At 46.7% G+C, this 16,859-nt stretch overlaps 1 protein-coding gene across 3 annotated transcripts in view; it reads left to right on the top strand.

Moving 5' to 3' along the window:
• The first annotated feature begins 542 nt into the window (after positions 1-542).
• SCNN1B (sodium channel epithelial 1 subunit beta) overlaps positions 543-16,859 on the top strand; it is a 37,849-nt gene continuing 21,532 nt past the window's right edge. Inside the window, exons 1-3 of one of the 3 annotated variants that reach the window (XM_044978810.1) lie at positions 543-683; positions 14,442-14,760; positions 16,041-16,362. In XM_044978810.1, coding sequence (XP_044834745.1) covers positions 14,450-14,760; positions 16,041-16,362 — 633 coding nt within the window. In that variant the 5' untranslated portion in view covers positions 543-683; positions 14,442-14,449. Of the gene's footprint in view, positions 684-14,230; positions 14,268-14,431; positions 14,761-16,040; positions 16,363-16,859 lie in introns of those variants that run through there. The other 2 variants (XM_044978811.1, XM_044978809.1) reach the window with 2 other exon arrangements.

The following is a 16,859-nucleotide window of genomic DNA, read 5'->3' as shown; positions in this document are numbered from 1 at the left end:
GAGCGGGGTGAGGAGGAGGTTGAGGTGTGGGGGGGAGGGGGGAAGAGATTGGGGGATGAGGGGGCGGGGGGAGGAGGAGGTTGGGGTGTGGGGGGGGAGGGGGGAAGAGATTGGGGGGTGAGGGGGCGGGGGGAGGAGGAGGTTGGGGTGTGGGGGGGGAGGGGGGAAGAGATTGGGGGGTGAGGGGCGGGGGGAGGAGGAGGTTGGGGTGTGGGGGGAGGGGGGAGGAGATTGGGGGGTGAAGGTGCAGGGTGGGAGGGGAGGAGATTGGGATGTGAGGGGGTGGGGTGTGGGGGGACGGGGTGGAGATTGGGGGGTGAGGGGGCGGGGTGAGGAGGAGGTTGAGGTGTGGGGGGGAGGGGGCGGAGGTTGGGATATGAGGGAGCGGAGTGAGGAGGAGGTTGAGGTGTGGGGGGGAGGGGGGAAGAGATTGGGGGGTGAGGGGCGGGGGGAGGAGGAGGTTGGGGTGTGGGGGGGAGGGGGGAAGAGATTGGGGGGTGAGGGGCGGGGGGAGGAGGTTGGGGTGCAATGCGTGGGGGTGGCTCGCGCCCCGACTCCGCTCCCGACTCCGGCGCGCTCCCTGCGCCGCGCGCGCTCCCGCTCCGGCTCGTGCCCGCGCCTGGAGGGAGCCGCTCGCTTCAGCCGCGAGAGCCGAGCCGCCCGCATCCTCCGCCGCAGCCCAGGTAAGGTCCGCGGGGCCGGGGACCCCCAACCCCGAGTGGGGGCGCTCGGGGCGCCCGGGTTCTACTGCCGTGGGCGGTCACTGCCGCGCCGCCTGCCTCCGTTTCCTCGCCCTGCTGCAGCGCGCGGGGGCCGGGAGGGCGACTCTGCGAAGCCGAGACCCTGCGGTGATGGGCCCCCAGAGCCCCGCGGCGGGGAACACGCTCAAGATGCCCCCATAGCCTGGGCAGGGGCCAGGCTGCCCCCACCCTCCGCTCCCGGGGGGTCATCCCCGCTGGGCACTCTCCATAATGGCTCAAGTAACCAACAACGTTTGCAACCAGCTCTCCCCAGCAGGGCCGTCTAAGCAGCCAGCACGGACTGTCCTAGGAGGTGGCAATGCCCTGCTCCCAACAACGTGCAGGCAAAAAGTGCTGGCTGAAGACATGGGTGAATAATCCCCCAGATCACAGATTCCTGCAAGACTGTTTTTATCCACTCTTAGAAAATTTGCAAAGATGAAATTCGCAGAATGAACGATTGTTCTTTACAAGTCACTAGCTCAGCTGCAGAGCTCACCTTCAGGAGAGCTCGGAGATAAGCAGGAAATTGAGCCCGGATTGACATGAGCTGTCAGCACTGGGTTCCCTTGAATCAGGGTCGGAGACAGTTTGCTCCTGTAAACAGGACAGAACTGTTAGCACCATTACAGGAAGCATGGCTTGGAGGGAATAGCCACCTTGCAGTCTGTGTTTCATACACACTGGAACTTTCAGTGTTTTATTCTGGCCAGGTATGTCAGGGATGAATGGTAGAGGATGTTCTCCATATTGGTTTTTCTGGTAAAATGTGCAGCAAGCTGAACTCCGACAGACTGACATAGCCTGGTGTTTCACTGAGTCAAACAAGGCAATGTCTCCTTGACAGCTGGTACCCTGGGTCTTCCTGTGGTGGTCTATTCCAGCAGATATTGAGGCCACCCCTGCAGTGCATAGGCAGGCAATACTGGCACTGAAGTCTTTTCCCTAACTACTTTGTATTCAGTAGGGTGAAGTCTATGATTTTGTGCTTTTACCACACTGAGTGAATAATAGATGCTACCCTGTCTCCAGCCCACATCTGACAGCCGAATGCATACACCTCAAAATCCATTCTGCACAGAAATGTTACCCGGTGCGTCTTACATGCTGAAGTGACAAAGAAGTGATCAGAACTTGTTTTCCTCTCTATTTGCATAGGGATTCGTTTTAATGGGTTGCTTTGTGGTTAAAATTGTGCAGTATGCTTAAAATTCACTCCCTGATATTGACTATCAATAGCCAAGAATATATTTTACTTGTTATCCTAAAACACATACTGAGGAGGCCAATCAGAGAGCTTTGGGGATTTAAATGGTTGGTTTTAGATTGTAAGAATAAGAAATAGGTATTTCATTCTTTTAATTCATTTTTCATTTGGTGTGTTTGTGATGTCACAGGAACCTGTGATTCCTTTCTTACAACACAGGAAATGGATTTGCACTTCAGCCCATGACTTCAGTAAAGGCTTTAAGCTCCATATTTTGCAGAATCGAGCATTCTGAGCAGATAGCTGCATGTAACGTGAGGCAGGGAGGAGGAGGTCCTTATTGGAATGACAGGATGTATGAGATCTGTTCAGGAGCAAAGCAGGTGTGACTTCTCTAAACACTGGGCAGCTGTCTAATGATTAAGCATGAGTGAGGATTTGTGTGCGTGTCTTGCTTAATTAAGATGAAAATTTTATTAGCTCCATGTATAAATGAGGGCAGAGTAGGGGTGTAGCATACAGAGAGGAAACATCAAAATTCTAGGGCAAGGAACTAGTCCTAAAATTGATTGGTATCACTAGGAGAAACTCTCAGTATGGAAGCTTTCCACAGGCCATGGTGAAAAACCAATCTATATAAGAGGAATACATTTTAAAAAGCCATACAAAAGGCATGAGGTAGATATCATTAAACTGGCAATAGAAAACCCTCAATTTGTGCAAACATTCTGGAAATACTAATGCAAAATACAAGTTTTCAGTACTTTACATAAATCAATAAACCCCTAACTCCGGTGTTCACAACATCCTTAATATGTCCCTAATGGATTTTATTTTATTATAAGACAAATCAATTTCACAGGAGGAATCAAAGTTCAGGAAGCTCAGTGGACTAGTTTGAACAAAGAAGATGTGTGTTTTGTTTTTGCCTCTGTCAGCAAATGATTTGTTTCACTAACATAACAAGAAAGAATCACTTATTTTACTTCCTTCTGTAATATGTATATGCCAATGTTTTTGGAATGGAAAACTTGGCACTCAGGCATGGTGCTTTTTAGTGTTTGATCTGCTGATGGGGACTTGAGGTCTTTCAATTCTTTTACACTTTGGCAACACTTGTACGGGCTGTCATGCCAGTAGAGTATACTGAATGTGTGTATAGTGCAGTAGGTATAATGTTTCCTATTTAATTTGTATTAACCTCTGGGGTTTTTATATTTAAATCTCTGTGACTAAAGGAATGAAGTTAGAGTTTTGGTTTTCCATATACATCAGTGGCCATGTCCTTTGTTCCAAGTGTCCCATCCATCCCCAAATGGCTGTCACTTGGATTTTTCATCAGAGAACTGTCCCCCTTGGGGATGTATGATGTGTTACCTGATATATCCCTGATATAGTGTTACTGTAAAGCACTAAGAAATCCAAACTTGTGAGGGAACTGCAGGTTAGAGCTCTGGTTGCTCTAGTTACAAGTCTTCTCTTCACACTAGCACGTGTCTGTTGATATGTATGATACATAGATGTAATTCTCAACATCCTCCTCCTCACTAAAAACCCACAAAGAATGTGGCTCCTTGGCTTGTTCTAAGTGACTCAAAGGCCACTGACTCTTACAGGAGAAACACAGGACTTGTATGTCAAGGAGGGACGTTTCCAATAGTTGAAGAAGAAAGGCCAGGGCTCTCCGCCACTGTCTGTGTGGAGTTAAGCATGCTTAGAGCACACCTACTGGATGGGGCCCCGCAGGCAAGAGAGGCAGGGGAATTCCTGTGTTGTCCTAGTTTGAATATTATGCGTTGGGACTTAGGCAAGAGACAGGCATCCAAAAGCCTGCTTGAGGTAGCAGTGTGCAGGCCCACAGGCCAAAACTTAGGTGCCTAGGGAACTTTTATGGCAAAAATGTAGGTGCCATGACGCCTACGGGTTTAAATGGCAGCTGAGTGGGGGGGTTGTGGATTGCAGTGGTGCTTAAATCTCGGCGTTAGGTGCCTAAGTCCTTATGTGGTTCTGCCTCGAAAAGTACTGTAATCTTTCATATTGGAAATAGACTGTTGTTTTAAAAATGTGATCCTTTTTAAAAGTCTTCTAATGACATGTAACACACACAGCCCATCCCCCGTTAGCATTAAGCTTTGTGTCTAGGACAATAGACCCTACTACAGAGAGGTTGGATCTCATTAGAATTAGCCAAGATATACACAATAATGGAAGCAAAACCTTTACTGATCAAGTTACACATCACACGAGTTCAGTACCTGATAAGAGTATGTACACTACTTGTTCCATCTTTGTTACACTGCCTGTTCATCTGCAAAGTGGTACTGAAATAAAAGTGTTTCTACCCCTAGGTTGCAACACTTAAATCAAACAGAGTAAGATCCTTTCTGTAGGAAAACAAGGCTACAGGTGATTTCTAGCTACATTTTGTCTTTGGTTCAGGCGGTGAAAAAGGTGGCATGTGATCAGATGAAGATTGGAGAGGAATTATTGGTGTGCATTTCAGCAAGGAAACTAATAGGAGATATTCCGGGCCTGTCCTAGTTCCGGAATCGTGTTAGCAGCTGGTTATTAAGCAGAGTCATTACCAACAGACTTTTTGTGTAGCCTCCCTAATCAGCGTGGACTGGGACTTTTTAAAAATGAGAACTCTGCTAGCCAAACCCTATTACAGACTAATAGGTAGTCTACAGCATGATTTTATAACATGGAGTCTGATCCTATGGGCATCATCAGGCACAGGAGTGTCCCCTTGGACTTCAACAGGAGCAGGACTGGATTTATGGGTCTCAGGGTACGGTGGGAGTAGCCTCTCCATAATGCTGAGGCAAACCATGCTGGGACCATACACACAGATAGGGCCTCCATGAGTGTGAAGTGCATATGGCTCCTTTCGTGCTACAGAAGCCCAGCATCCAGAACTGATTGTCAGGGTCAGTTACTGAACGTTATTTCAGATCACACATTTATGGTAGCAGATGCCAGCAAGCGCCAAACTTTAACTGTGTCCGGACAATGCTGGAGGTATCATTTGGTGTAGACAACTGCTCCGTTGCTGACTGAAGGTGTCCATTAAAGTTTGCAAAGTGCTTTGAGATCCTCAGATAACTATAAAAGGGCGGAGTATTATTACAGTACATTGTTGAAGAAAAATGAAACTAATTTCTTATTTATGTATTAGAGAAGAATCCTTACAGCCCGAGTAGTGTGTAGGGGCAAAGTGAAGATCAGCAGAAGAGGAGGAGATAGGCACCTGGTAGACGCTTTACCCAGCAGTGCCCAAATCCGGGGCGGGGAAGGTAAAACAAGAAGCTTCTGGAAGTAGCAATGGGGCATCATAAAGTTTCCCACATGGCTGCAGCTATTGCTGCATGCTGCAGTTTTGTAAACAGTGCGATCTAGGGGAAGTAGCAGGGACAAATACGTGCATTTCCCCGTGTTCATCTGCTGCTGCAGTATCCTGACTGCGGAGTTCTGTCTGGCTCCTGCCACCTTCACCTGCTCAACCCTACCCTCCATTTGGATGTGGGGCGGGGGAGGGGAAGAGTATCGTGCTGCTATGTTCCCTGATTCAGGGTGGGATAGGGTGGGGTTAGTAAATTTATCTGTGCAATAGTGGTGGGTAAGTGCCAGTTTCTCACTTATCACCTATGTGCTTTGCACTAAATGGTACATCCCAGCTAAGGGGAGAGCCGGGCAGCCGGAGGGGTTCCCAGAGAAGCCATTGACGTCCCCCTTTAGAAAACATGAGCCCCTTGAACTCCTCCGACGTTCAGCTCCAGTGAGCCCAAGGATCTGTCTCAAGGATTGCAGGTGTGACTGCAGCCCTGTAGCAAGCTACCCTGGCCCGACCCGGCTGCAGGAATAAGGGAAAAGTAAGATTTCATCTTAGAAAAAAAGCTTGTAGAAATTAAGGTAAGGAAATGTGTTAAAGTTGTTGGAAAGGTTACAAACAAATGTAGGGTTACTTTCCTTCTGGAAAAGTGACCATTTGTGTGTGTGAAAGTGCAACTTTTCCTTTTCTCAACCAGCTTTGCCTTTGGAAAGCCACCCTTACTCCGGCCAGAGGGAGGGAGCTTGGCTCTTGGCCTCCTGCCACATTAGAAAATCCCTTTAAAATGGTGTTTGTTAACCAATCTATTGTGCTGCCAGCATTGGGCAGAACGTTGTTCAAATGTGTCGGGTTTTTGGGGTTTTTTTAGAGCCCCGAGGTGGGGGAGGGAATATCTTTTATTGGACCAACTTCTGATGGTGAGAGAGACCAGCTTTCAGGCCACCCGGAGCTTTTCTCCAGGGCTGGGAAAGGTTCTTTTAAATCAGTTTGGTCAGTTTGCTAACCTAGCAGCCAGCTTAGTGTTCAGTCCTGTAAGATGCTGACCACTTTAGCCCTGATCTAGCAAAGCTTTTAGATACATGCTTCATTTTAAATCTTTGAGCAGGGTCATTGAAATCAGTGTGCACAGGGTAAAAAGCCTGTTTGCCTCCTGTGGGATTTGTTTCTTAGAATATGAGTCCCCACTACTATGTTATAAAGTGATAAAGCGAAGGCAGGTTATGTTAAACTCATGCAGGTAAGGACTGACTCCCTCTGCACTGGGGCTAAAACTTTTTATGAACAGTTTTAAACACTGTTCAAAACCAGTTTAGGCTAATCTTCTTTCCTGGTCAACATGGGCAGGGTTAAGTATTTCACAATCGTGTTTAAAAAGCTCCTGTAGACCAGTGTTTAGGCCTAGTGCACATAAACCCCATCATTGCAAATGGGTTGTAAAATGGGATTCAGACTGATTTGAATATAGAAAGATCTGACGACTATATTCCTGTATAAAATCTCTTGAAATAACAGCTGTTATGATTATTTTGTTTTGGATATTTACCTGGCAAGGATTTAACCTCCCACGTAAATCGTTTTTAAAAATGATTTGGATAAACAGTAATCTCCAGTAGCCTGGTCTACACAGCGTTTTTTGGTGGGGGTAGAGAGGAGGTTTCCCCACCCTTGTATTACTCTACCTGTTCTGCTCCATTGGTGGGAGCTTTAGGGTATGTCTACACTGAAACCGGACGATGTACTTTCCTGCTCAAGTGGACATGCCAGCTTGATCAGCATTGGTGCAGCTATGCTAAAATAGCTGTGTCATCTCGGCGGTGCAAGCAGCTACCCTGTGATCCCCTCTGAGATGGTAGGTGTGTACTTGGCCAGCCAGCCCTCCTGCTGCTACTCAAGCTGGGAATTATGACTTCCTCCTCAACAGGGCAGAGCCCTTTCACCACCATGCCGTCCAGCTCAGCTCAGAGCAGGTCTTAATGATAGGAGGTAAAAATGCCTCTGCCTTGCCTCCAATAGCTCTCCCACCATTTCTGTCACCAGCAGAGGTGCACCAGTGGTTCTGCAAAGATGGGCAGATTTCCTCAAAATTGTTATTGAAGTCACAGCAGACGTGGGCAGAGCCTAACTCTAGGCTGGAGCCAATTCAGGGCACTTCCCATGTCCAGAACCAGGGCATGTCTCCTCAGATGGATTTAGAAATGTCAGTTGTGTTAAAATCTTTAAAGGGCCATGGTCAAGATTAGTCCTAATTAAAAATCCTCTATTAATAATGTCTCAAAGTATGAATAGAGAATTCTCATTTCATTTTCACCTTTTATGCTGTTTTTTTTTTCTCTTCACGGATGGTCCAACTCTGCAAAAGTTTACTCACATGAAAAATTCTCTCTCAGGCAAGCACGTCATTTGACATCAGTGGGATGTCTCATGTGAATAGGAGTTGCAAGATAGCATCCTTAGGTTGAGCAATAAAACAAACCTGGTCAGATTAGCTGGTTTTGTTTATACTAGTAGTTATTTTTCTGCTTCTTGTGGGGTTGTAACTAGTGTAATATAATGGAAATGAATCCCAAAGAAAGTTTTAATTGAATATTTAGAAAATAATGAAAAACATTAGGGTAAGTAAACAAACAAATAGATGTTGTGTTTGAACTACTTGACACGGTTTTAAATAAAAGGAAAACATTATAAAATAAGTCATCTGAATCTAGGGTCTGATGGCTAATTCTGTGAAAACAACTTGTTGCAAGAGAATACGAAAGGGTGCTGAAAGTACTGGAAATATGAGCTCCAAAGTCACTTTTAAAAGGGCCATTTGTTAGATGGATAAATACAAATACATTCAAGATAGTGTGTGTGTAATGACTGCTGCAAAATTGTGAACAAAGAAATATAAGTAAACACTTTCGGGGTTTTAATCTGAAAAAGATAAGGATTCAATGGTATACATATGCTGTATTATAACTGATTGTAATTTTGTAAATGAAAAGGTTTAAATATTCAGAAGACTAGAGAAACATTGTGGTTTATTCTAAAGAGAATACAATGTTTGTTATGAAACTTCTGGGGAGCATTTGCTTGAAGAGAAACAAGAGGAAACCCTTCAATCCTGGATATAAGAAACATAGGCTTTATGGTATTGTAATATTAGAGTTTATGCATGTGTTATGAATTATGAACATTGGCTGTCTGGGCAGTAAAGTGAAAGGCTAATTAATGAACAGTGATTTTCCTGAGTGTATCTGCAATTTCAGATTACTCAGAACATTTTTGAAAAGCACCTGTAGCTCAGAAGTCTGTGCCGTGGATCCTGGCTGACTAGGATGATTGGCAATAAGGAACCTGCTGTTCACCCAGGTCACTGGTTCTTGATCTAGTCCTGTTCAGTAGTAACCAAATATTACTAGTGTCTTAGTGGAAAGAGGTTGGGTCTCTGACAGTTCCCAGTCAGATGTTGACCTAACTTTCACAATAGAAAGAAAATATCTTAGTGTCTCGCCAATCTCATGTTGTTAATGGAAAGAACAAGGTGAGAACAAGTTCAGGCACTGAGTGAACAAAACCGCCAAACCAAAGATGTGAGGGAGAAGGAACATTTGAGTATAGTTTGGCCAAGCCATGGGCATCTAGACCAAACTATTAGCCACCTGATTGGGTAAATGACTCTATGAAACCCTGAAAACTTCCCACTTGTTGTGCAAAGCTTTCTGGTTTATATAAACTGTAATTTGCTTCCCTAATTTGAAAATGTTGTTATTCCCATATCCTGCAGAGCTGTGAACACGTTATCCATGTGATGGGCAATCACTGTGTGTCCAGCAGGAATGGAGTAGCTCACGTTCTAGTCGAAGTGAGCTAACAAGGGGTTGAGTTGTAATTTGATCTGTTCTTAGAGCCCTCTTTACAATTTATTTTCAGAGTTCAGAGCATTATTCCTTTCTGGATGGAACTGTCTGAATCCTGGGTCTTAGTTCAGTGTGTCTGATCGCACCCTCCCAGGAAATACCCACCGGAGGGGTTTGGGAGAAGAAACTCTAGTGTGTGTCCTCCCAAGGTTTTCACTTGAGAAGTGTGTGTTGAGGATGGGGAGAGATTTGTCCCCACATGGACCCAACACCAAAGCAGAAGGTTTAGCCCCCATCCCCCCAGATCTGCTCTCTGCACAGAGACGACTCCACACTAACTCCTGTTGTTCTCTCTGGTGGCATAGCGCTGCTGGAGTTGTGCTGACAGGACTCCAACCAGCTTCTTCCACTGAGACCTGAAAGAGGAAAGTTCCCTCGCACAAAGAGGACTAGCTAAAATGTTCGGTTTAGGCTGCAATAACTTTATGGTAGCCTCACTGCTGGTTTGATGGGCTATAGGGGAAGGAGGGTTAGAGGAAGGGCTGTGGATACATTTTAACCACGGCAGAAGGGGAGTGAAAATATCTGGCCAGGAATGTACAAGTTACTTGAACAGGGAGAATGCACTGAAAGGAATCCATGACCCCTCTTACAGTAACAGTTATCTCAGTGAGCTATTCCAAATAGGTGGCCAGCAGAATGCATTTCCCATCAGTGCGCACGCACGAGAAAGTAGCAGAGTTGCCGTGTGGGTTTTTCTTTTTTAAAGCTTCTGGGGATAATTAGGAGCAAACTTGCAAAGCTTTGCCCTTTTTCAAAATGGTTGCCAACTCTATTGTTCTTAATGAGGTGAAGTCACAAAACTGTCCTCAATTAAAATAGCCTTTGCAGGCAGCAGTGAGGCTGCCCTTAGCAAAGATGGATGCTACCTCCCATTGTTTCCAATTGGACTAATGCCAGATTGGGCTTAATAAAAATGTCCCCTCCTTTGCGCTGTCAGGAGGCAGCGAGAGGGATGCTGTAGGAGTTGATGAACAGCAGTGGGACAAGGAGGGACAGTGGGAGAAGCAGGTCACGGGGGGGCACGGAGGGAGACTGGGGAGGGAGGGTGCTGCAAAGGGCACATGAAGGGGGCCAGCACAATCTAGTAGAATAAGGAGGGTGGCTGTAGGAAAGAGGAATGGGGCACCAGGGAAGACTGAAGGGGGCAGAGGAACCCGTGGGGTTAGGATGCAGTAAGGTGCAGCAAGGAATAGGGGGCAAAGAAGAATTCGAAGGGTGGGAGGCTGAGGGGGGCAGGTGGGAGTTGGGAGACTGGTGGGGCACGGAGGAGAATGTGAGTGGGGCAGAGATCAGGAGGGAGAAAGGACAGTGAATGTGGGGGAAGGAGAAGGGGAATCTCCCATCAAACAGCCAGGAGGGAGGACGATTGTGTGTATGTTAATTTCAGGGTAACGTTTGAATCTCAAAATTATCAGACACAATTGGGGTCAGGCAGCTTCCCCATAAAGCCGAGCCCCTCAAGTAAATGAGCCATTGATACACAGGTCTGCGTGAGCTCAGGATCCCCTTCAGTGGTAGATTTTTAGAACTGAAACAAGACCAGACTCTGCACCTCTCAATTTCAAATTCTTATTTGGTCAGTGGGAAGAATGAATAAACAGCGGAGCGAACGCAGATCCCAGGGCATCCAGCTAGTCTGGTCTATCAAGTATGGATGGGATGAATGAACTATAAGGTGGACAGAAAGCTGGCTAGATTGTTGGGCTCAACAGCTCAATGTCTATAGTTGGCAGCCGGTATCAAGCGGAGTGCCCCAGGAGTCGGTCCTGGGGCCAGTTTTGTTCAACATCTTCATTAATGATCTGGATGATGGGATGGATTGCACCCTCAGCAAGTTCACAGATAATATTAATCTGGGAGGAGAGGTAGATACACTGGAGGGTAGGGATAGGGTCCAGAGTGACCTAGACAAACTGGAGGATAGGGCCAAAAGAAATCTGATGAGGTTCAACAAGGACAAGTGCAGAGTCCTGCACTTAGGACGGAAGAATCCCATGCACTGCTACAGACTAGGGACCGAATGGATGGGCAGCAGTTCTGCAGAAAAGGACCTGGGGATACAGTGGATGAGAAGCTGGATATGAGTCAGCAGTGTGCCCTTGTTGCCAAGAAGGCCAGTGGCATATTGGGCTGCATCAGTAGGAGCATTGCCAGCAGATCGAGGGAAGTAATTATTCCCCTCTATTTGACACAGGTGAGGCCACATCTGGAGTATTGCATCCAGTTTTGGTCCCCCCACTACAGAAAGGATGTGGACAAATTGGAGAGAGTCCAGCAGAGGGCAGCAAAAATGATCGGGGGCCAGGGCACATGACTTATGAGGAGAGGCTGAGGGAACTGTACTTATTTAGTCTGCAGAAGAGAAGAGTGAGGAGGGATTTGATAGCAGCCTTCAACTACCTGAAGGGGGTTCCAAAGAGGATGGAGCTCGGCTGTTCTCAGTGGTACCAGATGACAGAACAAGGAGCAATGGTCTCAATTTGCAGTGGGGGAGGTCTAGGTTGGATATTAGGAAACACTATTTCACTAGGAGGGGGTGAAGCACTGGAATGGGTTACCTGGGGAGGTGGTGGAATCTCCTTCCTTAGAGGTTTTTAAGTCCGGCTTGACTGGCTGGGATGATTTAGTTGGGATTGGTCCTGCTTTGAGCAGTGGGTTGGACTAGATGACCTCCTGCAGTCTCTTCTAGCCCTAATCTATGATTCTATTATCAAAATTGGAAATTACCCAGTGGAATTCAGGTGTGTTTTAATTTTAATCTAATCAATCTAAATCTTTTAATGGATTTTTTAAAAGAGGGGGAAATATTTACTAGTTTGCTTTTGCCAATCTCTCTGGCTTCCAGTGTATTTTGGTTATGCCAGTTTGTGAGACAAGGGGTTTCCTGATCTGGGATTTAGCAAGCAGATGTCTAACTGGTGGCAGGACAGCTGAGGTGAAAAGGCCACATATAATAAACCTCCAGCCTTTCTCTGTGCTACAGGCTTGTTTACTCCTCTGGAATTGCCTGCTCAGAGGGGACCTTCTGCTTGGACCTCTCCTGTCTTCCACAGGGGTGAGTTGGGATGCAGCGAAGAGTCATTGCTTCTGCAGCACCCCAACCCCTGCAGAGGTCTTCTGCAGGGTCAGGCATCCATGTCTGGAAAGTAGAAGAGATAGGCAGGAAAAGTGCCTAGTGCCCACCCTCATCCTCACCACACACCTGCACAAAAGCCAGTGGGAAATTAATTGAACCTAAAGGGCTCGGAGAGTCCTTCCTTGGTATTGTAACGTCATTGGAGTAATGCTGTCAGGGAGGCAGAGGGCTGGGGGCCCCAGGTCCCCTTTGCAGTTTCCATGAAATCTGCTGGGTGTGGGGACAAAACTTCTTCCTGTTCCCAGGAGGAAAGAGTCTAAGCCCTGTCCCCGACAGAACAATCCTAGGAAATCTCTGGAATGAGATAGTGCTGGGGGAGGGACGGGGGCGGGAGGGTTCCTCCCCTCCAGAGCTCCTTCGCATGGGTTTTCCTTAGGGAAGAGGTAATCTGGGTCTCATGACATTTGATCTTGGGTGATGAGGAGCTGTTGGGGCATGGCAAAGGATCATGGGGCTGTGAGTAACTGGAGACAGATGGAGTTTGACTCCCGCTCAGCATGAAGCTGTGAGACGTCACAAAGTCAGTGAATCATTTTCATTCTTTATCAAACTCATTGCACTTGTAATCTAGGCCAGATTTGGAAGGTGTCCTCACCCACTCCCATAAACAGCTGAGCCTGTGTGAATACAGAGTTACTATCCAGTTCCTCGGCTTAGCTAGGTAAGGTTTCAGACCGATGCAGTCATCTCACCAAATAGGCCCAAGAGAAAAAGACCATCTAACCGAATGAAATCAGCCTGCATTGCCTTCCCATTCTAGAGGTGTAAAGAGAGCTGAGTGCCTGGCCTACACCCCAGCAACCTGTACAGCAACTTTCCTTTGATATTTTATCTACATGGGATTACATTTAGTAAGAGTAAAATTGCATAAAAGCAGAATTTGTTCTTTCTTCTGAATATTGAAACGTTTCTAGTTTTACACCTTCAGTATTACTGTTCCCAGTATGCTTCATACCATATTTAACATGGGTCTTCAATCCTGACGTTCTACATTTTAAACCTCTGAATGATTTTCTACTTAGCTAGATCTCTCTTTTGTTGTGAAATTCTGCTCCGGGATATAAAGATTTAGTAACATGCATTCTCGACTTACAATAGCAGCATAAAATGTACCATGTACTCACAATACCAATGCAAAATATGCAGCATCCTTCACATCAGCAGCACAAAATGTACTGATACTATCTTAAAACAAAGGAATCTGAAAAAAATAAATAAACCTACTGTCCCTTCTCTCGCAGGCACCCCTCGCTACTTTGATATTTTTAGTCTTGAAAAAGGACACGTGTCCAAATCCCTCTTTCCTACTCCCCTTTCGGGAGGTGGACACACCTGATGCCCAAGGAGCTGGTAATACTTCTTCCCCAGTCATTTCAAGGCAAATCCCTTTAGGTCCCTTCTACACTGAGAGTTGAGCTGAGTTAGCCTAATTGCTGTTCTAAACCAGTTCAGAGTTGTGCAGTTTAAACAGACTAGAGTCGATAACGATTTAAGACTAAGGTTGGTTTACAGTAGTAGCATATATTAATGTTCATACAGCGCCATGAATGATGGTTCTTTGAGACAAAACCTGGTCACCCTAAAGGGACCACTATGTCCTGATTTTATAGGGACAGTCCCGATTTTTGGGTCTTTTTCTTATATAGGTGCCTATTACCCCCCACCCCCTGCCCCGATTTTTCACATTTGCTGTCTGGTCACCCTAGGTCCCTTACACAGTGTAGGCTGTAATAGGCTCAGAATGGGTTTGCAGGTATGACCTGCCTTTCAATAACTGCATGGTTTCCGTTACCCATGTCTAGGTGGGAAGGATTTTCAGTATTGCTGGAGGAGGCCCAGCTCTGGAGTGGGACAGTGGGAGGCTGAGAGGTCTCTTTCAACACAGGTAGTGAGAGGCTGAGAATCTCATATTTCCCTCCTGGCAACACAGACCACAACCGCTAGGGCATAGGTGAGATCGCTACCCTGTGATCTGTGAAACCCACCTGGAGAGCTGCCAGAGACAGGCTGAAGGCACCTCCTGGGTAGCTTCCCATGTGAAGGACTCCTACAAGCAGAATACAGCAAGTAATTTAAATCCTGCTGCCTACGACTAACCAGTTCTGTTTCCCTCGCATGCTCACAGGCATTACAATGAACTGTAAAAGGTATTTCGTCAGAGTGCTGCACCGTCTCCAGAAGGGGCCGGGGTACACGTACAAAGAGCTGCTGGTCTGGTACTGCGATAACACCAACACGCATGGACCCAAGCGCATCATCCGAGAGGGGCCAAAGAAAAAAGTCATCTGGTTTTTCCTGACTCTGCTCTTCGCATCTCTCGTCTTCTGGCAATGGGGGATCCTCATCGACACATACCTCTCCTACAGTGTCAGTTCCTCTCTCTCTATAGGGTTTAAGACCATGAACTTCCCAGCAGTCACAGTCTGCAATGCCAGCCCCTACAAGTGAGTCCCCTGTCTGCACCAAGTGCGAAGCTGACTTGCTCAGGGACATTCCCAGGGCCTAGCACTATAAATCTTTTCCATCTCAAATTGCAAAGATACGGGATTTCTGAAAGTGTGCGTTGTCATTCAGCAAGCCCTTAAACCAATGAAAACAAAAGAAATGAATGAAAGGAAAGATTAAAGAGGCTAGGACTCTTCAGCTTGGAAAAGAGAAGACTAAGGGGGGACATGATAGAGGTCTATAAAATCATGAGTGATGTGGAGAAAGTGGATAAGGAAAAGTTATTTACTTATTCCCATAATACAAGAACTAGGGGCCACCAAATGAAATTAATAGGCAGCAGGTTTAAAACAAATAAAAGGAAGTTCTTCTTCACGCAGCGCACAGTCAACTTGTGGAACTCCTTACCTGAGGAGGTTGTGAAGGCTAGGACTATAACAATGTTTAAAAGGGGACTGGATAAATTCATGGTGGCTAAGTCCATAAATGGCTATTAGCCAGGATGGGTAAGAATGGTGTCCCTAGCCTCTGTTTGTCAGAGGATGGAGATGGATGGCAGGAGAGAGATCACTTGATCGTTGCCTGTTAGGTTCACTCCCTCTGGGGCACCTGGCATTGGCCACTGTCGGTAGACAGGATACTGGGCTAGATGGACCTTTGGTCTGACCCGGTACGGCCTTTCTTATGTTCTTATGTTAAAACACTTTCTGCAACCCAACCCCATTATCTGGGTGCCACGAAAGGCCAATATCTGCTCTCAGTTACTCCAATGTAAATTCAGAGTAACTCCTGTGAAATCAGGCAGTCCAATGACTTCACTGGACATACTTTAAATTTACATCAATATGACCGAGCAGAGGCATGGCCCTACGTGTAAAGTACATCTCAGTCTGTCTCCCAAAACTCAGAGCAGACCCACAATGAGTGGGTTGATTTTTGTATCTTCTCCTTCTAGAGTGGCTCCTGGGTATGTTAGCCCACTGCTGACCCAGAAACATGAGTTATTTGAAAGATAATGACATTATTTCTGTAAACACAGCAAGTCATCAGTAAAAGAATGATTGTTTATCGCCTCGCTAATTTTATATCTGGTTCTTGCTCCAGGGTCTGGCAGGCAGGATACACATTCTAGCATAGATCACACTTCATACATGGACTGCATTCATTTTTCAGTAACTCTTTATGAAGCTACCTAAGGCCCGTGTTCCCTATAGAAATTCAATCTACTGCAAGCCACTGCCACCTTCCCAGCAACTGCTAACTGCTCTTTGTCCTTCAGATACTCCAAGGTGAGGCATCTATTGAAAGAGTTGGATGAGCTCACTGAGGCAGCCCTGGAAAGGATCCTGCAGTCCAAGCACGGGGACGCAATCTCAGCTCCCCCACTAAACTCCAGTGAGACTGTTTCTCAGAGGTTAGACCTGAAGCTCTGGAACCAAATCCCCTTGGTTCTGATTGATGAAAGTGACCCAGACCATCCCGTCATTATCGATCTCTTTGAGACCAACCAAAGTGGCTCAGGAACCCAACCCAACAATTCCTCTCCTGCCCTGTCCAACGTGACGTCAGAAGCGAAGAAACACAAAGTGGCAGTGAAGCTAGTAAGTGGAGGTTTATGGCTCCCTGCGGACGTGCTCTGCACTTCGCTTGAGGACACGTTACATTGTGAGCTGCTTGGAGCAGGGATTGTCTTTTTGTTCTGTTTCTGGACAGCACTAGCACACCAGGGTCCTGGTTGAAGACCGGGGCTCCTGGGTGCTATGATAGTACAGAGAATAAATAGAGTTAGACCCTGGGAGCAAGGCAGATAGGGCTTGTGATGGGGGCTCCACTCACCGCTAAGGTGACACCTCCTGGTCGTTCCGGGGAATAGCTCACAGGGTCACCACCATTACACGCCATCTGTCCGCCTCTGGGTCTGCGCTCCACAAGCTGCTACTGCCTCTTCGTGACTCAGCCCTCCGGCCAGGTCACTATACGTGTGTTCCTCTTCTGGGATATCAAAGTCTTTCCTCGCCAGCAGTCCTAGGCAGTCTTCCCATTCGCTGCCTCAGAGTGCCACTTCCTCTGTGGCTGGCAGGGAACCCAGGCCTGCCCT

The sequence above is a fragment of the Mauremys mutica genome, chromosome 11 (genome assembly GCF_020497125.1).
Source record: "Mauremys mutica isolate MM-2020 ecotype Southern chromosome 11, ASM2049712v1, whole genome shotgun sequence".
In the NCBI taxonomy this organism is placed as follows: domain Eukaryota; kingdom Metazoa; phylum Chordata; order Testudines; family Geoemydidae; genus Mauremys; species Mauremys mutica.
This window is presented reverse-complemented; position numbering and strand designations above follow the sequence as displayed.